Here is a 25,077-nt window from a genome sequence, read left to right on the forward strand (position 1 = left end):
CAGGGGCCCCCAGAGAAGGAAAATGAGAAACGGACCACTTGCTCTGCAATCCATACTCCTAAGGGGAATAGAGGGAGTGCGTCCTCTGTGTGTCCGATGCCCTGTGTCTTCTGGGCGAGGCTTTCCTTTGGAGCTGAGAAACTGAAGCTCACATTAACCTAAGCGGCTAAGACGCTCCGTGTGTGTGTGTGTGTGTGTTTTGGGGGGTGGGGGAGGGTCCTCTTTGGTCCAGAGCCGAGGTCTCTGCACTTCCAGCCCAGCTCCCCACGCCAGCCCTGATGGGCACGGAGTCTCTTTGTCCAAGACAGACAAAGGAAGACAGAGCCAGAATGAAGTCAACAACTTTTATTACAGCTCACATATTTCATAGAAAAAGGAATGTAGCGTCAGGTCCGGTTGTATGAAAAACGGTAAAATGCAGGTTCGTCCTGGTTGCTCTGTTGACACCCGGGGCAGGCTCTCCGCGACATCAGGCACAGCAGCTGCACTTGTCCGAGGCCCCTTTGCAGACGCAGCCCTGGGCACACTTGGCGCAGCCCACGGGGCAGCAGGAGCAGCAGCCTGGGGAAGCGAGGGCAGCGTGCGGTCGGACCACGCGTTGTCCGGAGCCACCCTTCCCAGCAGCAGGCCTGGCCCCAGCTGCCCTCAGGCCCAGACCCTGAGTTTAGGATGGTGTCCTCTGTCCTGAGATCATTGCTCTCAGACACTAGGTTCAGGTTGCCTGCCCCATCTGTGCCCAGGACAGGGCACAGAGCCTTGGAGAGACAGTGAGCAGGGCCTCTGGGGACGAGAGAAAGCCAGCGCCCAGCACCGTCAGTGATGTGAGCAAAGTCCTCAGGATCAAAGTGGAGGCAAAGCCCTGACAGAGCAGCTCCCGCTCGGGATAGGGAAGCTCTGGGCTGCTTCGACAGGAAGGGGCTGCCCCAGGTCCGAGAAACCACACACGGTCACTAGTTCATGTCCCTAAAGTGCTTCAGTCCCTGAGAGGATTCAGAAGCGTGACTCAGGAGGCAGGAGGACTAGTTCTACTGACAGGTCTGAGGTTGTTTGTTAATGACCCGTCTGGGCCTCAGTCTCCCTGTTCTCTAGTGCGCACTTGGGTCTCGGTCATCTGGAAGGGGATTCCAGCTCTGATTGTGAATCCCTTCCTGGTGGGTGGGGGGGTGGGGGGGTGGGGGGGGTTACCGGGAAGTTTGGTCACTGTCCTGCTCCTGCCTGCTGAGCTCTGGGCTCCCTGCTCGCACTCAGCCCAGACCCCGCATTCCCAGAGAAGGCCCCGCACACTCACTCTTCTTGCAGGAGGTGCATCTGCAGGCTTTGCAGGTGCAGGAGCCAGCGCAGCTGCAGGAGCCGCCTGCCAGGAAGGGAAAGGCCCGCGGTGAGCAGGGAGAGGGATGCAGGAGCTAGAGCAGACGGTCAGCAATGCCTCCCTGAGCCCTCCTCCTCTGTCAGGACCCAGCCCTGGGAGCTCGTGTCCACTCAGGCGGATAGAGAAGCCCCAGCTCCTCTCTTCTGGTCCAAGGAGAGTAGGTCCCCTCCTGATGGACTCCACAGGGAAGGTCCCAGGCTCCAGACCCAGCCCAGGCTGACTGGGGCTGGGGGCCAGGGCCCATGGCCTGAACCCGAAAGAGGCAATGTCCCCTCCTCCCATCAAGTCCTGGCAGCTCCGAGGCCTCCTCCAAACACTGGGTCCCGGTCTAGCAGTCCCCTGACCAGCTGGGTGACCTCAAGAAGGACAGCCTGGAGCCTCCGTGCCCTCAGTGTTAACGGAGAGGCAAAGGGAGACTGACGTGCTCTCAGGAGCCTGGCAGGCAAGAAAGCCCTGGACCCGTGACAGGAGTCCTCCTGAGCTCCAACTCAAAACCCTCCCTTCTCGTCCTGTGCCTGCGAAGGGGGGCATCCTAAGGCTCAAAGCCAGGGTTCCCTTACCAGTGGGGCAGGAGCACTTGGGGTCCATCTGGAGGAGGAGTGAGGCCCGAGGTCCAAAGCAAGGGGCGAAGCGGCTTCACTGGTCCGGTCGGGGGCGTGTGGGAGCCAGGAGCCCGTGGGCTCAGTTATAGGCCGAGGAGGCGGCCCGGGCGCAGAGGCCCCGCCCCCGCCTTGCACCCGCCCCGCGGATCCGCGCCCGCGCCCGCGCCCGCGCTGCCCGCGGCGCCCTGGGCCGGGCTGTGAGCAACACGCGGGGCCGAGCGCACGATTCCACTTCGGTGCCGGCTGGAGCGGAGGAAGCGGGTGCCGTGCGGTAAGCGGTGTCCCAGCCCCCTGGCCGCCCCTTCGCGATGTGGCCGACGGGAGCAGCCCCCCTGTTGCCGGGTTGTGCAGGAATCCAGCTCCCGCGTCCTCCGGTCTTCCCCGCCCCAGGCCGCGCGCCGCCGGCCTCCGGGTCGCCGTTTCCTGCAGCCTGAGAACAGCCCCCGCCTCCCGCTCGTGTCCCTGGCTTGGCCGGAGCCGGGGAGCGGTGTCAGAGACCGCAGGCGCATGTGACCCTCACCGCCGTTTCGCCCACCCCGTGTGTCCCCAGGCGTTGGCAGCCCCGGTCTCCACCACGGTCCTTTGGAAGCACTTTTCCGGTACCGTCTCCTGTAACCGCCCCGCGATGAACATTGCCTTCGGCCGCTAGTCGTCACTTGTGTTTTCCTTTCCTGGAGGGATCATGGCGCATTTCTCCGGGGGCTCCTTTGCCTAAACTTTGCAGGGGCGCTCCTCACCGTGGCCGGTCCACCCCACGCCAGGGTGGAGGTTCCCTGATCATGGGATGCTCCCCAGGGAAGGCATCACTGTAGGCGATAGGCAGACCTGGCATGAAATAACAAAGCGACACAAGTGGAGAGTTCCCTTTGGGTAGTCCTGACGATTACACACCATGGAGTCCATGCCAAGCCTTGTTAATCACTTTTGCTCTTTGAATTGTCACACCAACCCGGAAGGGAGCTAGTAGTCAGCAGCCCGTTTCCCAAAGGCCAAACTACCTACAGTACGAGGAGGCTACAGTAAAGGCAGGCACACAGTGCTGGGGAGTGGTGCCCTGCTTCTGTGGTCTTGTGGCTTCGCAGCTGAAAGAGAGAGTCAGTGAGAAAGCTCCCCTTTGGCCCAGAGCTGTGTCTTCAGCCCGTCTCTACCGTGTCCAGCTGAATCCTGGGGGGGGGACCGAAGTGACAGAATAGGAATGTATTTATGCTTTTGTGGCTTCCTTCTGACTCTCTCCTTCAGCAGTGTTCAAGAGGTTTCTTTTGGTACAACGTATTTCAGAAAACCCCTGAAAAGAAAATGGTAGGGAAATCCTGGTGCAGGTGACAGCAGAGATGGCAGGATCCTTCTGCATCTGTTAGGAGGACACCGACTGTCTTGCTCACGGCTTTCTATCTGTGGTGTCAATGGCTCCTTGCGTGAAGGGAGGATAACCCCCTCCGGGGAAGTGGTCCCATGCTCACAGGGTTGATGAGGACGACCCAGAACACAGAGCTAAACACACCATCCTCGCTTGCGTGTCTGGAAGGAGAACAATGTCTCCTAGGCTAATGATAACAAATAAATAAATAAATAGGTGATATGATCGATTACTCCCTGAGTGCCCAGTATATTCTGACATTCTTTGCACGGATTCAGTTCTTTCATCCCGAGAGCCAGACACTATTTTTTTGCCCTTTAGAGCAGCGGAGACTGAGCCACAGCGAGGTTATGTCCCATGGCTATCTGTGGCACAGATGGGACTGGCCCTCCTGCAGGCTGACTGCAGCCCCCCGCCCAACCGGACAGCATGTCATGCCATGAAAGGTGAGGACACTGAACACCTGGCCCAGAGGCAGCAGTGGGAAAGCACTGAGCAGCTGGCAGTCAGAACCCTCTGCACAGCTCTGTGACCTCTCTGGGCTTCAGCCTCCCACCTCTGCAGCCAGGAGCACAGCTGGACTGTCTCCGAAGACCCTTGCGGCCCTGAAAAAGGAGAGGCCGGATTCAGCCTCCAGTGATGTCATAACCGGCACCATGTGGCCGGGAGGTGAGACAGCTGTAGTGTAGGTTTGGTCCTTTGAGTCTAGGCTGTGTGCCCTTGGGTAAGTTGCTCAACCTCTCTGGAATTGGCACCGTCGCTCCAGACCATGCAGGTTCACTGAGTGTGTCCAAATGCTGTGGCGGTGACTCGTTCCATGGGGCTTGTTGGAGGAGATCCCCACGCCCTCTGGCACTGGGTAAGCAAGGTTCCTATCCATCTCTGCCCTCACCATGAGCTTGCTTGCAAAGCAGGGAGCCTTTCTCCAGGAGCTTGTTGGGAGCTAAAGGATTCTCCGTGCACAGATGTCAGTGTGGAGATAGCGATCAGAAAGGACACCGTTCGGGAAGCCCGAGCTAGGAGCCAGGCCACTGTCTCGCTTATTCCCCCTCTTGGAAATTAATCTTTTCTGTAGAAAGGAGGAAATGACATCTCAGAGAGTATCAGTGACTTGCCAGGTCAGGAAGTGGCACGGTGGCTGTGAACCCGGGTGCCTGACACCAGCACCCACGCACGCAGCACGGGCCGGCTCCCGAAATGCCCTCTTCACACAGGGCACCTGTGGCCGATCTTGGTCCTGACTTCTGAGCCTCTTGTCTCCTCTTTCTCGTGGAGTGCCCATGAAATAGGAATTCCCTCCCCAGACCGCCAGGGGGCCCAGCACCTGAACTATATCACCTGTCCCCTCAGCACACACGTCTTGCTAATAAACACCACCAGGCCCTCCGCACTGCAGCACCACCATCACTCTGCAGCGGAACACGTGAAGTCCTCCTTCTGAAACCAAGTCTCCGGGAAACGGCTGGGAAATGCCCACCAGACAAATCCAAGTCACTTTCGGGGTGTCAGGTAGCCACGGGCTGGATTTTGAGGGAAGGGAAGATGTCAGGCTGATCTAGGGAGGCACTGGCGAAGATTCAGGGCCAAGCCCCTGCAGGGAGCCGTCAGGGGTGGCGAGTGTCCTGTCCGTAGCCCTGGGCGAGCCAAGACTGATGTTGCGTGTGGGGAGGCAGGGGGCAGAGCTGCTCCAGGCGTGTGTGGTCCACACAGTGGGGCATGTGTGAAGTGTTCCCGGGACTCAAGCACACACTTCAATGTATGTGCAGCCTATGAGAGCCTCTAATTTTCAGAATTGCTCCTCCACGTGTTAAGGTGATTTTACGTGTTGAAGGGAAAAATGGGTTTCCCATATCGTGTCCTTTTACATTTTTTTCTTAGCGATTCTTTTTACTGACCAGGGTGAAAACTGTGGCAGAAAATACAAATAGGTCTTTCCAGGGTGTGTTAGACGCAAGCCCCGTGTAGAAGTCAAACAAGGGGGGTGTGGGATTCCATCCCCTCTGGGTGCTTTTCCAGGCTCTCATCACCGAGGACTGAGTTTGGCAGGGGCCCCCAGAGAAGGAAAATGAGAAACGGACCACTTGCTCTGCAATCCATACTCCTAAGGGGAATAGAGGGAGTGCGTCCTCTGTGTGTCCGATGCCCTGTGTCTTCTGGGCGAGGCTTTCCTTTGGAGCTGAGAAACTGAAGCTCACATTAACCTAAGCGGCTAAGACGCTCCGTGTGTGTGTGTGTGTGTTTTGGGGGGTGGGGGAGGGTCCTCTTTGGTCCAGAGCCGAGGTCTCTGCACTTCCAGCCCAGTTCCCCACGCCAGCCCTGATGGGCACGGAGTCTCTTTGTCCAAGACAGACAAAGGAAGACAGAGCCAGAATGAAGTCAACAACTTTTATTACAGCTCACATATTTCATAGAAAAAGGAATGTAGCGTCAGGTCCGGTTGTATGAAAAACGGTAAAATGCAGGTTCGTCCTGGTTGCTCTGTTGACACCCGGGGCAGGCTCTCCGCGACATCAGGCACAGCAGCTGCACTTGTCCGAGGCCCCTTTGCAGACGCAGCCCTGGGCACACTTGGCGCAGCCCACGGGGCAGCAGGAGCAGCAGCCTGGGGAAGCGAGGGCAGCGTGCGGTCGGACCACGCGTTGTCCGGAGCCACCCTTCCCAGCAGCAGGCCTGGCCCCAGCTGCCCTCAGGCCCAGACCCTGAGTTTAGGATGGTGTCCTCTGTCCTGAGATCATTGCTCTCAGACACTAGGTTCAGGTTGCCTGCCCCATCTGTGCCCAGGACAGGGCACAGAGCCTTGGAGAGACAGTGAGCAGGGCCTCTGGGGACGAGAGAAAGCCAGCGCCCAGCACCGTCAGTGATGTGAGCAAAGTCCTCAGGATCAAAGTGGAGGCAAAGCCCTGACAGAGCAGCTCCCGCTCGGGATAGGGAAGCTCTGGGCTGCTTCGACAGGAAGGGGCTGCCCCAGGTCCGAGAAACCACACACGGTCACTAGTTCATGTCCCTAAAGTGCTTCAGTCCCTGAGAGGATTCAGAAGCGTGACTCAGGAGGCAGGAGGACTAGTTCTACTGACAGGTCTGAGGTTGTTTGTTAATGACCCGTCTGGGCCTCAGTCTCCCTGTTCTCTAGTGCGCACTTGGGTCTCGGTCATCTGGAAGGTGATTCCAGCTCTGATTGTGAATCCCTTCCTGGTGGGGGGGGGGGGGGTGGGGGGGTGGTGGGGGTTACCGGGAAGTTTGGTCACTGTCCTGCTCCTGCCTGCTGAGCTCTGGGCTCCCTGCTCGCACTCAGCCCAGACCCCGCATTCCCAGAGAAGGCCCCGCACACTCACTCTTCTTGCAGGAGGTGCATCTGCAGGCTTTGCAGGTGCAGGAGCCAGCGCAGCTGCAGGAGCCGCCTGCCAGGAAGGGAAAGGCCCGCGGTGAGCAGGGAGAGGGATGCAGGAGCTAGAGCAGACGGTCAGCAATGCCTCCCTGAGCCCTCCTCCTCTGTCAGGACCCAGCCCTGGGAGCTCGTGTCCACTCAGGCGGATAGAGAAGCCCCAGCTCCTCTCTTCTGGTCCAAGGAGAGTAGGTCCCCTCCTGATGGACTCCACAGGGAAGGTCCCAGGCTCCAGACCCAGCCCAGGCTGACTGGGGCTGGGGGCCAGGGCCCATGGCCTGAACCCGAAAGAGGCAATGTCCCCTCCTCCCATCAAGTCCTGGCAGCTCCGAGGCCTCCTCCAAACACTGGGTCCCGGTCTAGCAGTCCCCTGACCAGCTGGGTGACCTCAAGAAGGACAGCCTGGAGCCTCCGTGCCCTCAGTGTTAACGGAGAGGCAAAGGGAGACTGACGTGCTCTCAGGAGCCTGGCAGGCAAGAAAGCCCTGGACCCGTGACAGGAGTCCTCCTGAGCTCCAACTCAAAACCCTCCCTTCTCGTCCTGTGCCTGCGAAGGGGGGCATCCTAAGGCTCAAAGCCAGGGTTCCCTTACCAGTGGGGCAGGAGCACTTGGGGTCCATCTGGAGGAGGAGTGAGGCCCGAGGTCCAAAGCAAGGGGCGAAGCGGCTTCACTGGTCCGGTCGGGGGCGTGTGGGAGCCAGGAGCCCGTGGGCTCAGTTATAGGCCGAGGAGGCGGCCCGGGCGCAGAGGCCCCGCCCCCGCCTTGCACCCGCCCCGCGGATCCGCGCCCGCGCCCGCGCCCGCGCTGCCCGCGGCGCCCTGGGCCGGGCTGTGAGCAACACGCGGGGCCGAGCGCACGATTCCACTTCGGTGCCGGCTGGAGCGGAGGAAGCGGGTGCCGTGCGGTAAGCGGTGTCCCAGCCCCCTGGCCGCCCCTTCGCGATGTGGCCGACGGGAGCAGCCCCCCTGTTGCCGGGTTGTGCAGGAATCCAGCTCCCGCGTCCTCCGGTCTTCCCCGCCCCAGGCCGCGCGCCGCCGGCCTCCGGGTCGCCGTTTCCTGCAGCCTGAGAACAGCCCCCGCCTCCCGCTCGTGTCCCTGGCTTGGCCGGAGCCGGGGAGCGGTGTCAGAGACCGCAGGCGCATGTGACCCTCACCGCCGTTTCGCCCACCCCGTGTGTCCCCAGGCGTTGGCAGCCCCGGTCTCCACCACGGTCCTTTGGAAGCACTTTTCCGGTACCGTCTCCTGTAACCGCCCCGCGATGAACATTGCCTTCGGCCGCTAGTCGTCACTTGTGTTTTCCTTTCCTGGAGGGATCATGGCGCATTTCTCCGGGGGCTCCTTTGCCTAAACTTTGCAGGGGCGCTCCTCACCGTGGCCGGTCCACCCCACGCCAGGGTGGAGGTTCCCTGATCATGGGATGCTCCCCAGGGAAGGCATCACTGTAGGCGATAGGCAGACCTGGCATGAAATAACAAAGCGACACAAGTGGAGAGTTCCCTTTGGGTAGTCCTGACGATTACACACCATGGAGTCCATGCCAAGCCTTGTTAATCACTTTTGCTCTTTGAATTGTCACACCAACCCGGAAGGGAGCTAGTAGTCAGCAGCCCGTTTCCCAAAGGCCAAACTACCTACAGTACGAGGAGGCTACAGTAAAGGCAGGCACACAGTGCTGGGGAGTGGTGCCCTGCTTCTGTGGTCTTGTGGCTTCGCAGCTGAAAGAGAGAGTCAGTGAGAAAGCTCCCCTTTGGCCCAGAGCTGTGTCTTCAGCCCGTCTCTACCGTGTCCAGCTGAATCCTGGGGGGGGGACCGAAGTGACAGAATAGGAATGTATTTATGCTTTTGTGGCTTCCTTCTGACTCTCTCCTTCAGCAGTGTTCAAGAGGTTTCTTTTGGTACAACGTATTTCAGAAAACCCCTGAAAAGAAAATGGTAGGGAAATCCTGGTGCAGGTGACAGCAGAGATGGCAGGATCCTTCTGCATCTGTTAGGAGGACACCGACTGTCTTGCTCACGGCTTTCTATCTGTAGTGTCAATGGCTCCTTGCGTGAAGGGAGGATAACCCCCTCCGGGGAAGTGGTCCCATGCTCACAGGGTTGATGAGGACGACCCAGAACACAGAGCTAAACACACCATCCTTGCTTGCGTGTCTGGAAGGAGAACAATGTCTCCTAGGCTAATGATAACAAATAAATAAATAAATAGGTGATATGATCGATTACTCCCTGAGTGCCCAGTATATTCTGACATTCTTTGCACGGATTCAGTTCTTTCATCCCGAGAGCCAGACACTATTTTTTTGCCCTTTAGAGCAGCGGAGACTGAGCCACAGCGAGGTTATGTCCCATGGCTATCTGTGGCACAGATGGGACTGGCCCTCCTGCAGGCTGACTGCAGCCCCCCGCCCAACCGGACAGCATGTCATGCCATGAAAGGTGAGGACACTGAACACCTGGCCCAGAGGCAGCAGTGGGAAAGCACTGAGCAGCTGGCAGTCAGAACCCTCTGCACAGCTCTGTGACCTCTCTGGGCTTCAGCCTCCCACCTCTGCAGCCAGGAGCACAGCTGGACTGTCTCCGAAGACCCTTGCGGCCCTGAAAAAGGAGAGGCCGGATTCAGCCTCCAGTGATGTCATAACCGGCACCATGTGGCCGGGAGGTGAGACAGCTGTAGTGTAGGTTTGGTCCTTTGAGTCTAGGCTGTGTGCCCTTGGGTAAGTTGCTCAACCTCTCTGGAATTGGCACCGTCGCTCCAGACCATGCAGGTTCACTGAGTGTGTCCAAATGCTGTGGCGGTGACTCGTTCCATGGGGCTTGTTGGAGGAGATCCCCACGCCCTCTGGCACTGGGTAAGCAAGGTTCCTATCCATCTCTGCCCTCACCATGAGCTTGCTTGCAAAGCAGGGAGCCTTTCTCCAGGAGCTTGTTGGGAGCTAAAGGATTCTCCGTGCACAGATGTCAGTGTGGAGATAGCGATCAGAAAGGACACCGTGTGGGAAGCCCGAGCTAGGAGCCAGGCCACTGTCTCGCTTATTCCCCCTCTTGGAAATTAATCTTTTCTGTAGAAAGGAGGAAATGACATCTCAGAGAGTATCAGTGACTTGCCAGGTCAGGAAGTGGCACGGTGGCTGTGAACCCGGGTGCCTGACACCAGCACCCACGCACGCAGCACGGGCCGGCTCCCGAAATGCCCTCTTCACACAGGGCACCTGTGGCCGATCTTGGTCCTGACTTCTGAGCCTCTTGTCTCCTCTTTCTCTTGGAGTGCCCATGAAATAGGAATTCCCTCCCCAGACCGCCAGGGGGCCCAGCACCTGAACTATATCACCTGTCCCCTCAGCACACACGTCTTGCTAATAAACACCACCAGGCCCTCCGCACTGCAGCACCACCATCACTCTGCAGCGGAACACGTGAAGTCCTCCTTCTGAAACCAAGTCTCCGGGAAACGGCTGGGAAATGCCCACCAGACAAATCCAAGTCACTTTCGGGGTGTCAGGTAGCCACGGGCTGGATTTTGAGGGAAGGGAAGATGTCAGGCTGATCTAGGGAGGCACTGGCGAAGATTCAGGGCCAAGCCCCTGCAGGGAGCCGTCAGGGGTGGCGAGTGTCCTGTCCGTAGCCCTGGGCGAGCCAAGACTGATGTTGCGTGTGGGGAGGCAGGGGGCAGAGCTGCTCCAGGCGTGTGTGGTCCACACAGTGGGGCATGTGTGAAGTGTTCCCGGGACTCAAGCACACACTTCAATGTATGTGCAGCCTATGAGAGCCTCTAATTTTCAGAATTGCTCCTCCACGTGTTAAGGTGATTTTACGTGTTGAAGGGAAAAATGGGTTTCCCATATCGTGTCCTTTTACATTTTTTTCTTAGCGATTCTTTTTACTGACCAGGGTGAAAACTGTGGCAGAAAATACAAATAGGTCTTTCCAGGGTGTGTTAGACGCAAGCCCCGTGTAGAAGTCAAACAAGGGGGGTGTGGGATTCCATCCCCTCTGGGTGCTTTTCCAGGCTCTCATCACCGAGGACTGAGTTTGGCAGGGGCCCCCAGAGAAGGAAAATGAGAAACGGACCACTTGCTCTGCAATCCATACTCCTAAGGGGAATAGAGGGAGTGCGTCCTCTGTGTGTCCGATGCCCTGTGTCTTCTGGGCGAGGCTTTCCTTTGGAGCTGAGAAACTGAAGCTCACATTAACCTAAGCGGCTAAGACGCTCCGTGTGTGTGTGTGTGTGTGTTTTGGGGGGTGGGGGAGGGTCCTCTTTGGTCCAGAGCCGAGGTCTCTGCACTTCCAGCCCAGCTCCCCACGCCAGCCCTGATGGGCACGGAGTCTCTTTGTCCAAGACAGACAAAGGAAGACAGAGCCAGAATGAAGTCAACAACTTTTATTACAGCTCACATATTTCATAGAAAAAGGAATGTAGCGTCAGGTCCGGTTGTATGAAAAACGGTAAAATGCAGGTTCGTCCTGGTTGCTCTGTTGACACCCGGGGCAGGCTCTCCGCGACATCAGGCACAGCAGCTGCACTTGTCCGAGGCCCCTTTGCAGACGCAGCCCTGGGCACACTTGGCGCAGCCCACGGGGCAGCAGGAGCAGCAGCCTGGGGAAGCGAGGGCAGCGTGCGGTCGGACCACGCGTTGTCCGGAGCCACCCTTCCCAGCAGCAGGCCTGGCCCCAGCTGCCCTCAGGCCCAGACCCTGAGTTTAGGATGGTGTCCTCTGCCCTGAGATCATTGCTCTCAGACACTAGGTTCAGGTTGCCTGCCCCATCTGTGCCCAGGACAGGGCACAGAGCCTTGGAGAGACAGTGAGCAGGGCCTCTGGGGACGAGAGAAAGCCAGCGCCCAGCACCGTCAGTGATGTGAGCAAAGTCCTCAGGATCAAAGTGGAGGCAAAGCCCTGACAGCAGCTCCCGCTCGGGATAGGGAAGCTCTGGGCTGCTTCGACAGGAAGGGGCTGCCCCAGGTCCGAGAAACCACACACGGTCACTAGTTCATGTCCCTAAAGTGCTTCAGTCCCTGAGAGGATTCAGAAGCGTGACTCAGGAGGCAGGAGGACTAGTTCTACTGACAGGTCTGAGGTTGTTTGTTAATGACCCGTCTGGGCCTCAGTCTCCCTGTTCTCTAGTGCGCACTTGGGTCTCGGTCATCTGGAAGGTGATTCCAGCTCTGATTGTGAATCCCTTCCTGGTGGGGGGGGGGTGGTGGGGGGGTGGTGGGGGTTACCGGGAAGTTTGGTCACTGTCCTGCTCCTGCCTGCTGAGCTCTGGGCTCCCTGCTCGCACTCAGCCCAGACCCCGCATTCCCAGAGAAGGCCCCGCACACTCACTCTTCTTGCAGGAGGTGCATCTGCAGGCTTTGCAGGTGCAGGAGCCAGCGCAGCTGCAGGAGCCGCCTGCCAGGAAGGGAAAGGCCCGCGGTGAGCAGGGAGAGGGATGCAGGAGCTAGAGCAGACGGTCAGCAATGCCTCCCTGAGCCCTCCTCCTCTGTCAGGACCCAGCCCTGGGAGCTCGTGTCCACTCAGGCGGATAGAGAAGCCCCAGCTCCTCTCTTCTGGTCCAAGGAGAGTAGGTCCCCTCCTGATGGACTCCACAGGGAAGGTCCCAGGCTCCAGACCCAGCCCAGGCTGACTGGGGCTGGGGGCCAGGGCCCATGGCCTGAACCCGAAAGAGGCAATGTCCCCTCCTCCCATCAAGTCCTGGCAGCTCCGAGGCCTCCTCCAAACACTGGGTCCCGGTCTAGCAGTCCCCTGACCAGCTGGGTGACCTCAAGAAGGACAGCCTGGAGCCTCCGTGCCCTCAGTGTTAACGGAGAGGCAAAGGGAGACTGACGTGCTCTCAGGAGCCTGGCAGGCAAGAAAGCCCTGGACCCGTGACAGGAGTCCTCCTGAGCTCCAACTCAAAACCCTCCCTTCTCGTCCTGTGCCTGCGAAGGGGGGCATCCTAAGGCTCAAAGCCAGGGTTCCCTTACCAGTGGGGCAGGAGCACTTGGGGTCCATCTGGAGGAGGAGTGAGGCCCGAGGTCCAAAGCAAGGGGCGAAGCGGCTTCACTGGTCCGGTCGGGGGCGTGTGGGAGCCAGGAGCCCGTGGGCTCAGTTATAGGCCGAGGAGGCGGCCCGGGCGCAGAGGCCCCGCCCCCGCCTTGCACCCGCCCCGCGGATCCGCGCCCGCGCCCGCGCCCGCGCTGCCCGCGGCGCCCTGGGCCGGGCTGTGAGCAACACGCGGGGCCGAGCGCACGATTCCACTTCGGTGCCGGCTGGAGCGGAGGAAGCGGGTGCCGTGCGGTAAGCGGTGTCCCAGCCCCCTGGCCGCCCCTTCGCGATGTGGCCGACGGGAGCAGCCCCCCTGTTGCCGGGTTGTGCAGGAATCCAGCTCCCGCGTCCTCCGGTCTTCCCCGCCCCAGGCCGCGCGCCGCCGGCCTCCGGGTCGCCGTTTCCTGCAGCCTGAGAACAGCCCCCGCCTCCCGCTCGTGTCCCTGGCTTGGCCGGAGCCGGGGAGCGGTGTCAGAGACCGCAGGCGCATGTGACCCTCACCGCCGTTTCGCCCACCCCGTGTGTCCCCAGGCGTTGGCAGCCCCGGTCTCCACCACGGTCCTTTGGAAGCACTTTTCCGGTACCGTCTCCTGTAACCGCCCCGCGATGAACATTGCCTTCGGCCGCTAGTCGTCACTTGTGTTTTCCTTTCCTGGAGGGATCATGGCGCATTTCTCCGGGGGCTCCTTTGCCTAAACTTTGCAGGGGCGCTCCTCACCGTGGCCGGTCCACCCCACGCCAGGGTGGAGGTTCCCTGATCATGGGATGCTCCCCAGGGAAGGCATCACTGTAGGCGATAGGCAGACCTGGCATGAAATAACAAAGCGACACAAGTGGAGAGTTCCCTTTGGGTAGTCCTGACGATTACACACCATGGAGTCCATGCCAAGCCTTGTTAATCACTTTTGCTCTTTGAATTGTCACACCAACCCGGAAGGGAGCTAGTAGTCAGCAGCCCGTTTCCCAAAGGCCAAACTACCTACAGTACGAGGAGGCTACAGTAAAGGCAGGCACACAGTGCTGGGGAGTGGTGCCCTGCTTCTGTGGTCTTGTGGCTTCGCAGCTGAAAGAGAGAGTCAGTGAGAAAGCTCCCCTTTGGCCCAGAGCTGTGTCTTCAGCCCGTCTCTACCGTGTCCAGCTGAATCCTGGGGGGGGGACCGAAGTGACAGAATAGGAATGTATTTATGCTTTTGTGGCTTCCTTCTGACTCTCTCCTTCAGCAGTGTTCAAGAGGTTTCTTTTGGTACAACGTATTTCAGAAAACCCCTGAAAAGAAAATGGTAGGGAAATCCTGGTGCAGGTGACAGCAGAGATGGCAGGATCCTTCTGCATCTGTTAGGAGGACACCGACTGTCTTGCTCACGGCTTTCTATCTGTAGTGTCAATGGCTCCTTGCGTGAAGGGAGGATAACCCCCTCCGGGGAAGTGGTCCCATGCTCACAGGGTTGATGAGGACGACCCAGAACACAGAGCTAAACACACCATCCTTGCTTGCGTGTCTGGAAGGAGAACAATGTCTCCTAGGCTAATGATAACAAATAAATAAATAAATAGGTGATATGATCGATTACTCCCTGAGTGCCCAGTATATTCTGACATTCTTTGCACGGATTCAGTTCTTTCATCCCGAGAGCCAGACACTATTTTTTTGCCCTTTAGAGCAGCGGAGACTGAGCCACAGCGAGGTTATGTCCCATGGCTATCTGTGGCACAGATGGGACTGGCCCTCCTGCAGGCTGACTGCAGCCCCCCGCCCAACCGGACAGCATGTCATGCCATGAAAGGTGAGGACACTGAACACCTGGCCCAGAGGCAGCAGTGGGAAAGCACTGAGCAGCTGGCAGTCAGAACCCTCTGCACAGCTCTGTGACCTCTCTGGGCTTCAGCCTCCCACCTCTGCAGCCAGGAGCACAGCTGGACTGTCTCCGAAGACCCTTGCGGCCCTGAAAAAGGAGAGGCCGGATTCAGCCTCCAGTGATGTCATAACCGGCACCATGTGGCCGGGAGGTGAGACAGCTGTAGTGTAGGTTTGGTCCTTTGAGTCTAGGCTGTGTGCCCTTGGGTAAGTTGCTCAACCTCTCTGGAATTGGCACCGTCGCTCCAGACCATGCAGGTTCACTGAGTGTGTCCAAATGCTGTGGCGGTGACTCGTTCCATGGGGCTTGTTGGAGGAGATCCCCACGCCCTCTGGCACTGGGTAAGCAAGGTTCCTATCCATCTCTGCCCTCACCATGAGCTTGCTTGCAAAGTAGGGAGCCTTTCTCCAGGAGCTTGTTGGGAGCTAAAGGATTCTCCGTGCACAGATGTCAGTGTGGAGATAGCGATCAGAAAGGACACCGTGTGGGAAGCCCGAGCTAGGAGCCAGGCCACTGTCTCGCTTATTCCCCCTCTTGGAAATTAATCTTTTCTGTAGAAAGGAGGAAATGACATCTCAGAGAGTATCAGTGACTTGCCAGGTCAGGAAGTGGCACGGTGGCTGTGAACCCGGGTGCCTGACACCAGCACCCACGCACGCAGCACGGGCCGGCTCCCGAAATGCCCTCTTCACACAGGGCACCTGTGGCCGATCTTGGTCCTGACTTCTGAGCCTCTTGTCTCCTCTTTCTCTTGGAGTGCCCATGAAATAGGAATTCCCTCCCCAGACCGCCAGGGGGCCCAGCACCTGAACTATATCACCTGTCCCCTCAGCACACACGTCTTGCTAATAAACACCACCAGGCCCTCCGCACTGCAGCACCACCATCACTCTGCAGCGGAACACGTGAAGTCCTCCTTCTGAAACCAAGTCTCCGGGAAACGGCTGGGAAATGCCCACCAGACAAATCCAAGTCACTTTCGGGGTGTCAGGTAGCCACGGGCTGGATTTTGAGGGAAGGGACGATGTCAGGCTGATCTAGGGAGGCACTGGCGAAGATTCAGGGCCAAGCCCCTGCAGGGAGCCGTCAGGGGTGGCGAGTGTCCTGTCCGTAGCCCTGGGCGAGCCAAGACTGATGTTGCGTGTGGGGAGGCAGGGGGCAGAGCTGCTCCAGGCGTGTGTGGTCCACACAGTGGGGCATGTGTGAAGTGTTCCCGGGACTCAGGCACACACTTCAATGTATGTGCAGCCTATGAGAGCCTCTAATTTTCAGAATTGCTCCTCCACGTGTTAAGGTGATTTTACGTGTTGAAGGGAAAAATGGGTTTCCCATATCGTGTCCTTTTACATTTTTTCTTAGCGATTCCTTTTACTGACCAGGGTGAAAACTGTGGCAGAAAATACAAATAGGTCTTTCCAGGGTGTGTTAGACGCAAGCCCCGTGTAGAAGTCAAACAAGAGGGGTGTGTGGGATTCCATCCCCTCTGGGTGCTTTTCCAGGCTCTCATCACCGAGGACTGAGTTTGGCAGGGGCCCCCAGAGAAGGAAAATGAGAAACGGACCACTTGCTCTGCAATCCATACTCCTAAGGGGAATAGAGGGAGTGCGTCCTCTGTGTGTCCGATGCCCTGTGTCTTCTGGGCGAGGCTTTCCTTTGGAGCTGAGAAGCTGAAGCTCACATTAACCTAAGCGGCTAAGACGCTCCGTGTGTGTGTGTGTGTGTGTGTGTGTGTGTGTGTGTTTTCGGGGGTGGGGGTGGGGGTGGGGTCCTCTTTGGTCCAGAGCCGAGGTCTCTGCACTTCCAGCCCAGTTCCCCACGCCAGCCCTGATGGGCACGGAGTCTCTTTGTCCAAGACAGACAAAGGAAGACAGAGCCAGAATGAAGTCAACAACTTTTATTACAGCTCACATATTTCATAGAAAAAGGAATGTAGCGTCAGGTCCGGTTGTATGAAAAACGGTAAAATGCAGGTTCGTCCTGGTTGCTCTGTTGACACCCGGGGCAGGCTCTCCGCGACATCAGGCACAGCAGCTGCACTTGTCCGAGGCCCCTTTGCAGACGCAGCCCTGGGCACACTTGGCGCAGCCCACGGGGCAGCAGGAGCAGCAGCCTGGGGAAGCGAGGGCAGCGTGCGGTCGGACCACGCGTTGTCCGGAGCCACCCTTCCCAGCAGCAGGCCTGGCCCCAGCTGCCCTCAGGCCCAGACCCTGAGTTTAGGATGGTGTCCTCTGCCCTGAGATCATTGCTCTCAGACACTAGGTTCAGGTTGCCTGCCCCATCTGTGCCCAGGACAGGGCACAGAGCCTTGGAGAGACAGTGAGCAGGGCCTCTGGGGACGAGAGAAAGCCAGCGCCCAGCACCGTCAGTGATGTGAGCAAAGTCCTCAGGATCAAAGTGGAGGCAAAGCCCTGACAGAGCAGCTCCCGCTCGGGATAGGGAAGCTCTGGGCTGCTTCGACAGGAAGGGGCTGCCCCAGGTCCGAGAAACCACACACGGTCACTAGTTCATGTCCCTAAAGTGCTTCAGTCCCTGAGAGGATTCAGAAGCGTGACTCAGGAGGCAGGAGGACTAGTTCTACTGACAGGTCTGAGGTTGTTTGTTAATGACCCGTCTGGGCCTCAGTCTCCCTGTTCTCTAGTGCGCACTTGGGTCTCGGTCATCTGGAAGGTGATTCCAGCTCTGATTGTGAATCCCTTCCTGGTGAGGTGGGGTGGTGGTGGTGGGGGTTACCGGGAAGTTTGGTCACTGTCCTGCTCCTGCCTGCTGAGCTCTGGGCTCCCTGCTCGCACTCAGCCCAGACCCCGCATTCCCAGAGAAGGCCCCGCACACTCACTCTTCTTGCAGGAGGTGCATCTGCAGGCTTTGCAGGTGCAGGAGCCAGCGCAGCTGCAGGAGCCGCCTGCCAGGAAGGGAAAGGCCCGCGGTGAGCAGGGAGAGGGATGCAGGAGCTAGAGCAGACGGTCAGCAATGCCTCCCTGAGCCCTCCTCCTCTGTCAGGACCCAGCCCTGGGAGCTCGTGTCCACTCAGGCGGATAGAGAAGCCCCAGCTCCTCTCTTCTGGTCCAAGGAGAGTAGGTCCCCTCCTGATGGACTCCACAGGGAAGGTCCCAGGCTCCAGACCCAGCCCAGGCTGACTGGGGCTGGGGGCCAGGGCCCATGGCCTGAACCCGAAAGAGGCAATGTCCCCTCCTCCCATCAAGTCCTGGCAGCTCCGAGGCCTCCTCCAAACACTGGGTCCCGGTCTAGCAGTCCCCTGACCAGCTGGGTGACCTCAAGAAGGACAGCCTGGAGCCTCCGTGCCCTCAGTGTTAACGGAGAGGCAAAGGGAGACTGACGTGCTCTCAAGAGCCTGGCAGGCAAGAAAGCCCTGGACCCGTGACAGGAGTCCTCCTGAGCTCCAACTCAAAACCCTCCCTTCTCGTCCTGTGCCTGCGAAGGGGGGCATCCTAAGGCTCAAAGCCAGGGTTCCCTTACCAGTGGGGCAGGAGCACTTGGGGTCCATCTGGAGGAGGAGTGAGGCCCGAGGTCCAAAGCAAGGGGCGAAGCGGCTTCACTGGTCCGGTCGGGGGCGTGTGGGAGCCAGGAGCCCGTGGGCTCAGTTATAGGCCGAGGAGGCGGCCCGGGCGCAGAGGCCCCGCCCCCGCCTTGCACCCGCCCCGCGGATCCGCGCCCGCGCCCGCGCCCGCGCTGCCCGCGGCGCCCTGGGCCGGGCTGTGAGCAACACGCGGGGCCGAGCGCACGATTCCACTTCGGTGCCGGCTGGAGCGGAGGAAGCGGGTGCCGTGCGGTAAGCGGTGTCCCAGCCCCCTGGCCGCCCCTTCGCGATGTGGCCGACGGGAGCAGCCCCCCTGTTGCCGGGTTGTGCAGGAATCCAGCTCCCGCGTCCTCCGGTCTTCCCCGCCCCAGGCCGCGCGCCGCCGGCCTCCGGGTCGCCGTTTCCTGCAGCCTGAGAACAGCCCCCGCCTCCCGCTCGTGTCCCTGGCTTGGCCGGAGCCGGGGAGCGGTGTCAGAGACCGCAGGTGCATGTGACCCTCACCGCCGTTTCGCCCACCCCGTGTGTCCCCAGGCGTTGGCAGCCCCGGTCCCCACCACGGTCCTTTGGAAGCACTTTTCCGGTACCGTCTCCTGTAACCGCCCCGCGATGAACATTGCCTTCGGCCGCTAGTCGTCACTTGTGTTTTCCTTTCCTGGAGGGATCATGGCGCATTTCTCCGGGGGCTCCTTTGCCTAAACTTTGCAGGGGCGCTCCTCACCGTGGCCGGTCCACCCCACGCCAGGGTGGAGGTTCCCTGATCATGGGATGCTCCCCAGGGAAGGCATCACTGTAGGCGATAGGCAGACCTGGCATGAAATAACAAAGCGACACAAGTGGAGAGTTCCCTTTGGGTAGTCCTGACGATTACACACCATGGAGTCCATGCCAAGCCTTGTTAATCACTTTTGCTCTTTGAATTGTCACACCAACCCGGAAGGGAGCTAGTAGTCAGCAGCCCGTTTCCCAAAGGCCAAACTACCTACAGTACGAGGAGGCTACAGTAAAGGCAGGCACACAGTGCTGGGGAGTGGTGCCCTGCTTCTGTGGTCTTGTGGCTTCGCAGCTGAAAGAGAGAGTCAGTGAGAAAGCTCCCCTTTGGCCCAGAGCTGTGTCTTCAGCCCGTCTCTACCGTGTCCAGCTGAATCCTGGGGGGGGACCGAAGTGACAGAATAGGAATGTATTTATGCTTTTGTGGCTTCCTTCTGACTCTCTCCTTCAGCAGTGTTCAAGAGGTTTCTTTTGGTACAACGTATTTCAGAAAACCCCTGAAAAGAAAATGGTAGGGAAATCCTGGTGCAGGTGACAGCAGAGATGGCAGGATCCTTCTGCATCTGTTAGGAGGACACCGACTGTCTTGCTCACGGCTTTCTATCTGTGGTGTCAATGGCTCCTTGCGTGAAGGGAGGATAACCCCCTCCGGGGAAGTGGTCCCATGCTCACAGGGTTGATGAGGACGACCCAGAACACAGAGCTAAACACACCATCCTCGCTTGCGTGTCTGGAAGGAGAACAATGTCTCCTAGGCTAATGATAACAAATAAATAAATAAATAGGTGATATGATCGATTACTCCCTGAGTGCCCAGTATATTCTGACATTCTTTGCACGGATTCAGTTCTTTCATCCCGAGAGCCAGACACTATTTTTTTGCCCTTTAGAGCAGCGGAGACTGAGCCACAGCGAGGTTATGTCCCATGGCTATCTGTGGCACAGATGGGACTGGCCCTCCTGCAGGCTGACTGCAGCCCCCCGCCCAACCGGACAGCATGTCATGCCATGAAAGGTGAGGACACTGAACACCTGGCCCAGAGGCAGCAGTGGGAAAGCACTGAGCAGCTGGCAGTCAGAACCCTCTGCACAGCTCTGTGACCTCTCTGGGCTTCAGCCTCCCACCTCTGCAGCCAGGAGCACAGCTGGACTGTCTCCGAAGACCCTTGCGGCCCTGAAAAAGGAGAGGCCGGATTCAGCCTCCAGTGATGTCATAACCGGCACCATGTGGCCGGGAGGTGAGACAGCTGTAGTGTAGGTTTGGTCCTTTGAGTCTAGGCTGTGTGCCCTTGGGTAAGTTGCTCAACCTCTCTGGAATTGGCACCGTCGCTCCAGACCATGCAGGTTCACTGAGTGTGTCCAAATGCTGTGGCGGTGACTCGTTCCATGGGGCTTGTTGGAGGAGATCCCCACGCCCTCTGGCACTGGGTAAGCAAGGTTCCTATCCATCTCTGCCCTCACCATGAGCTTGCTTGCAAAGCAGGGAGCCTTTCTCCAGGAGCTTGTTGGGAGCTAAAGGATTCTCCGTGCACAGATGTCAGTGTGGAGATAGCGATCAGAAAGGACACCGTTCGGGAAGCCCGAGCTAGGAGCCAGGCCACTGTCTCGCTTATTCCCCCTCTTGGAAATTAATCTTTTCTGTAGAAAGGAGGAAATGACATCTCAGAGAGTATCAGTGACTTGCCAGGTCAGGAAGTGGCACGGTGGCTGTGAACCCGGGTGCCTGACACCAGCACCCACGCACGCAGCACGGGCCGGCTCCCGAAATGCCCTCTTCACACAGGGCACCTGTGGCCGATCTTGGTCCTGACTTCTGAGCCTCTTGTCTCCTCTTTCTCTTGGAGTGCCCATGAAATAGGAATTCCCTCCCCAGACCGCCAGGGGGCCCAGCACCTGAACTATATCACCTGTCCCCTCAGCACACACGTCTTGCTAATAAACACCACCAGGCCCTCCGCACTGCAGCACCACCATCACTCTGCAGCGGAACACGTGAAGTCCTCCTTCTGAAACCAAGTCTCCGGGAAACGGCTGGGAAATGCCCACCAGACAAATCCAAGTCACTTTCGGGGTGTCAGGTAGCCACGGGCTGGATTTTGAGGGAAGGGACGATGTCAGGCTGATCTAGGGAGGCACTGGCGAAGATTCAGGGCCAAGCCCCTGCAGGGAGCCGTCAGGGGTGGCGAGTGTCCTGTCCGTAGCCCTGGGCGAGCCAAGACTGATGTTGCGTGTGGGGAGGCAGGGGGCAGAGCTGCTCCAGGCGTGTGTGGTCCACACAGTGGGGCATGTGTGAAGTGTTCCCGGGACTCAAGCACACACTTCAATGTATGTGCAGCCTATGAGAGCCTCTAATTTTCAGAATTGCTCCTCCACGTGTTAAGGTGATTTTACGTGTTGAAGGGAAAAATGGGTTTCCCATATCGTGTCCTTTTACATTTTTTTCTTAGCGGTTCTTTTTACTGACCAGGGTGAAAACTGTGGCAGAAAATACAAATAGGTCTTTCCAGGGTGTGTTAGACGCAAGCCCCGTGTAGAAGTCAAACAAGGGGGGTGTGGGATTCCATCCCCTCTGGGTGCTTTTCCAGGCTCTCATCACCGAGGACTGAGTTTGGCAGGGGCCCCCAGAGAAGGAAAATGAGAAACGGACCACTTGCTCTGCAATCCATACTCCTAAGGGGAATAGAGGGAGTGCGTCCTCTGTGTGTCCGATGCCCTGTGTCTTCTGGGCGAGGCTTTCCTTTGGAGCTGAGAAACTGAAGCTCACATTAACCTAAGCGGCTAAGACGCTCCGTGTGTGTGTGTGTGTTTTGGGGGGTGGGGGAGGGTCCTCTTTGGTCCAGAGCCGAGGTCTCTGCACTTCCAGCCCAGCTCCCCACGCCAGCCCTGATGGGCACGGAGTCTCTTTGTCCAAGACAGACAAAGGAAGACAGAGCCAGAATGAAGTCAACAACTTTTATTACAGCTCACATATTTCATAGAAAAAGGAATGTAGCGTCAGGTCCGGTTGTATGAAAAACGGTAAAATGCAGGTTCGTCCTGGTTGCTCTGTTGACACCCGGGGCAGGCTCTCCGCGACATCAGGCACAGCAGCTGCACTTGTCCGAGGCCCCTTTGCAGACGCAGCCCTGGGCACACTTGGCGCAGCCCACGGGGCAGCAGGAGCAGCAGCCTGGGGAAGCGAGGGCAGCGTGCGGTCGGACCACGCGTTGTCCGGAGCCACCCTTCCCAGCAGCAGGCCTGGCCCCAGCTGCCCTCAGGCCCAGACCCTGAGTTTAGGATGGTGTCCTCTGCCCTGAGATCATTGCTCTCAGACACTAGGTTCAGGTTGCCTGCCCCATCTGTGCCCAGGACAGGGCACAGAGCCTTGGAGAGACAGTGAGCAGGGCCTCTGGGGACGAGAGAAAGCCAGCGCCCAGCACCGTCAGTGATGTGAGCAAAGTCCTCAGGATCAAAGTGGAGGCAAAGCCCTGACAGAGCAGCTCCCGCTCGGGATAGGGAAGCTCTGGGCTGCTTCGACAGGAAGGGGCTGCCCCAGGTCCGAGAAACCACACACGGTCACTAGTTCATGTCCCTAAAGTGCTTCAGTCCCTGAGAGGATTCAGAAGCGTGACTCAGGAGGCAGGAGGACTAGTTCTACTGACAGGTCTGAGGTTGTTTGTTAATGACCCGTCTGGGCCTCAGTCTCCCTGTTCTCTAGTGCGCGCCTGGGTCTCGGTCATCTGGAAGGGGATTCCAGCTCTGATTGTGAATCCCTTCCTGGTGAGGTGGGGTGGTGGTGGTGGGGGTTACCGGGAAGTTTGGTCACTGTCCTGCTCCTGCCTGCTGAGCTCTGGGCTCCCTGCTCGCACTCAGCCCAGACCCCGCATTCCCAGAGAAGGCCCCGCACACTCACTCTTCTTGCAGGAGGTGCATCTGCAGGCTTTGCAGGTGCAGGAGCCAGCGCAGCTGCAGGAGCCGCCTGCCAGGAAGGGAAAGGCCCGCGGTGAGCAGGGAGAGGGATGCAGGAGCTAGAGCAGACGGTCAGCAATGCCTCCCTGAGCCCTCCTCCTCTGTCAGGACCCAGCCCTGGGAGCTCGTGTCCACTCAGGCGGATAGAGAAGCCCCAGCTCCTCTCTTCTGGTCCAAGGAGAGTAGGTCCCCTCCTGATGGACTCCACAGGGAAGGTCCCAGGCTCCAGACCCAGCCCAGGCTGACTGGGGCTGGGGGCCAGGGCCCATGGCCTGAACCCGAAAGAGGCAATGTCCCCTCCTCCCATCAAGTCCTGGCAGCTCCGAGGCCTCCTCCAAACACTGGGTCCCGGTCTAGCAGTCCCCTGACCAGCTGGGTGACCTCAAGAAGGACAGCCTGGAGCCTCCGTGCCCTCAGTGTTAACGGAGAGGCAAAGGGAGACTGACGTGCTCTCAGGAGCCTGGCAGGCAAGAAAGCCCTGGACCCGTGACAGGAGTCCTCCTGAGCTCCAACTCAAAACCCTCCCTTCTCGTCCTGTGCCTGCGAAGGGGGGCATCCTAAGGCTCAAAGCCAGGGTTCCCTTACCAGTGGGGCAGGAGCACTTGGGGTCCATCTGGAGGAGGAGTGAGGCCCGAGGTCCAAAGCAAGGGGCGAAGCGGCTTCACTGGTCCGGTCGGGGGCGTGTGGGAGCCAGGAGCCCGTGGGCTCAGTTATAGGCCGAGGAGGCGGCCCGGGCGCAGAGGCCCCGCCCCCGCCTTGCACCCGCCCCGCGGATCCGCGCCCGCGCCCGCGCCCGCGCTGCCCGCGGCGCCCTGGGCCGGGCTGTGAGCAACACGCGGGGCCGAGCGCACGATTCCACTTCGGTGCCGGCTGGAGCGGAGGAAGCGGGTGCCGTGCGGTAAGCGGTGTCCCAGCCCCCTGGCCGCCCCTTCGCGATGTGGCCGACGGGAGCAGCCCCCCTGTTGCCGGGTTGTGCAGGAATCCAGCTCCCGCGTCCTCCGGTCTTCCCCGCCCCAGGCCGCGCGCCGCCGGCCTCCGGGTCGCCGTTTCCTGCAGCCTGAGAACAGCCCCCGCCTCCCGCTCGTGTCCCTGGCTTGGCCGGAGCCGGGGAGCGGTGTCAGAGACCGCAGGCGCATGTGACCCTCACCGCCGTTTCGCCCACCCCGTGTGTCCCCAGGCGTTGGCAGCCCCGGTCTCCACCACGGTCCTTTGGAAGCACTTTTCCGGTACCGTCTCCTGTAACCGCCCCGCGATGAACATTGCCTTCGGCCGCTAGTCGTCACTTGTGTTTTCCTTTCCTGGAGGGATCATGGCGCATTTCTCCGGGGGCTCCTTTGCCTAAACTTTGCAGGGGCGCTCCTCACCGTGGCCGGTCCACCCCACGCCAGGGTGGAGGTTCCCTGATCATGGGATGCTCCCCAGGGAAGGCATCACTGTAGGCGATAGGCAGACCTGGCATGAAATAACAAAGCGACACAAGTGGAGAGTTCCCTTTGGGTAGTCCTGACGATTACACACCATGGAGTCCATGCCAAGCCTTGTTAATCACTTTTGCTCTTTGAATTGTCACACCAACCCGGAAGGGAGCTAGTAGTCAGCAGCCCGTTTCCCAAAGGCCAAACTACCTACAGTACGAGGAGGCTACAGTAAAGGCAGGCACACAGTGCTGGGGAGTGGTGCCCTGCTTCTGTGGTCTTGTGGCTTCGCAGCTGAAAGAGAGAGTCAGTGAGAAAGCTCCCCTTTGGCCCAGAGCTGTGTCTTCAGCCCGTCTCTACCGTGTCCAGCTGAATCCTGGGGGGGGGACCGAAGTGACAGAATAGGAATGTATTTATGCTTTTGTGGCTTCCTTCTGACTCTCTCCTTCAGCAGTGTTCAAGAGGTTTCTTTTGGTACAACGTATTTCAGAAAACCCCTGAAAAGAAAATGGTAGGGAAATCCTGGTGCAGGTGACAGCAGAGATGGCAGGATCCTTCTGCATCTGTTAGGAGGACACCGACTGTCTTGCTCACGGCTTTCTATCTGTAGTGTCAATGGCTCCTTGCGTGAAGGGAGGATAACCCCCTCCGGGGAAGTGGTCCCATGCTCACAGGGTTGATGAGGACGACCCAGAACACAGAGCTAAACACACCATCCTTGCTTGCGTGTCTGGAAGGAGAACAATGTCTCCTAGGCTAATGATAACAAATAAATAAATAAATAGGTGATATGATCGATTACTCCCTGAGTGCCCAGTATAT

The 25,077-nt window shown here is 58.9% G+C and overlaps 5 protein-coding genes across 5 annotated transcripts; all 5 read right to left on the reverse strand.

Moving 5' to 3' along the window:
• Positions 1–469: 469 nt before the first annotated feature.
• Positions 470–1,957, reverse strand: LOC309621816 (metallothionein-1E; the record flags this gene model as incomplete). Its single annotated transcript, XM_082409144.1, has 3 exons — positions 470–561; positions 1,289–1,354; positions 1,930–1,957. 3 exons carry the CDS (start codon positions 1,955–1,957, stop codon positions 470–472), a joined length of 186 nt encoding a protein of 61 aa, XP_082265270.1.
• A 3,881-nt stretch (positions 1,958–5,838) lies between these two features.
• Positions 5,839–7,329, reverse strand: LOC309621820 (metallothionein-1E; the record flags this gene model as incomplete). Its single annotated transcript, XM_082409148.1, has 3 exons — positions 5,839–5,930; positions 6,661–6,726; positions 7,302–7,329. 3 exons carry the CDS (start codon positions 7,327–7,329, stop codon positions 5,839–5,841), a joined length of 186 nt encoding a protein of 61 aa, XP_082265274.1.
• Positions 7,330–11,212: 3,883 nt separating this feature from the next.
• Positions 11,213–12,700, reverse strand: LOC309621822 (metallothionein-1E; the record flags this gene model as incomplete). The annotated part of the gene is made up of 3 exons (XM_082409150.1): positions 11,213–11,304; positions 12,032–12,097; positions 12,673–12,700. 3 exons carry the CDS (start codon positions 12,698–12,700, stop codon positions 11,213–11,215), a joined length of 186 nt encoding a protein of 61 aa, XP_082265276.1.
• Positions 12,701–16,607: 3,907 nt separating this feature from the next.
• Positions 16,608–18,091, reverse strand: LOC309621824 (metallothionein-1E; the record flags this gene model as incomplete). The annotated part of the gene is made up of 3 exons (XM_082409152.1): positions 16,608–16,699; positions 17,423–17,488; positions 18,064–18,091. 3 exons carry the CDS (start codon positions 18,089–18,091, stop codon positions 16,608–16,610), a joined length of 186 nt encoding a protein of 61 aa, XP_082265278.1.
• Positions 18,092–21,969: 3,878 nt separating this feature from the next.
• LOC309621827 (metallothionein-1E) lies at positions 21,970–23,453 on the reverse strand (the record flags this gene model as incomplete). Its single annotated transcript, XM_082409155.1, has 3 exons — positions 21,970–22,061; positions 22,785–22,850; positions 23,426–23,453. 3 exons carry the CDS (start codon positions 23,451–23,453, stop codon positions 21,970–21,972), a joined length of 186 nt encoding a protein of 61 aa, XP_082265281.1.
• Positions 23,454–25,077: the final 1,624 nt, after the last annotated feature.

The sequence above is a fragment of the Balaenoptera borealis genome (genome assembly GCF_965194805.1).
Source record: "Balaenoptera borealis genome assembly, contig: HAP1_SCAFFOLD_1020, whole genome shotgun sequence".
NCBI classification, from domain to species: domain Eukaryota; kingdom Metazoa; phylum Chordata; class Mammalia; order Artiodactyla; family Balaenopteridae; genus Balaenoptera; species Balaenoptera borealis.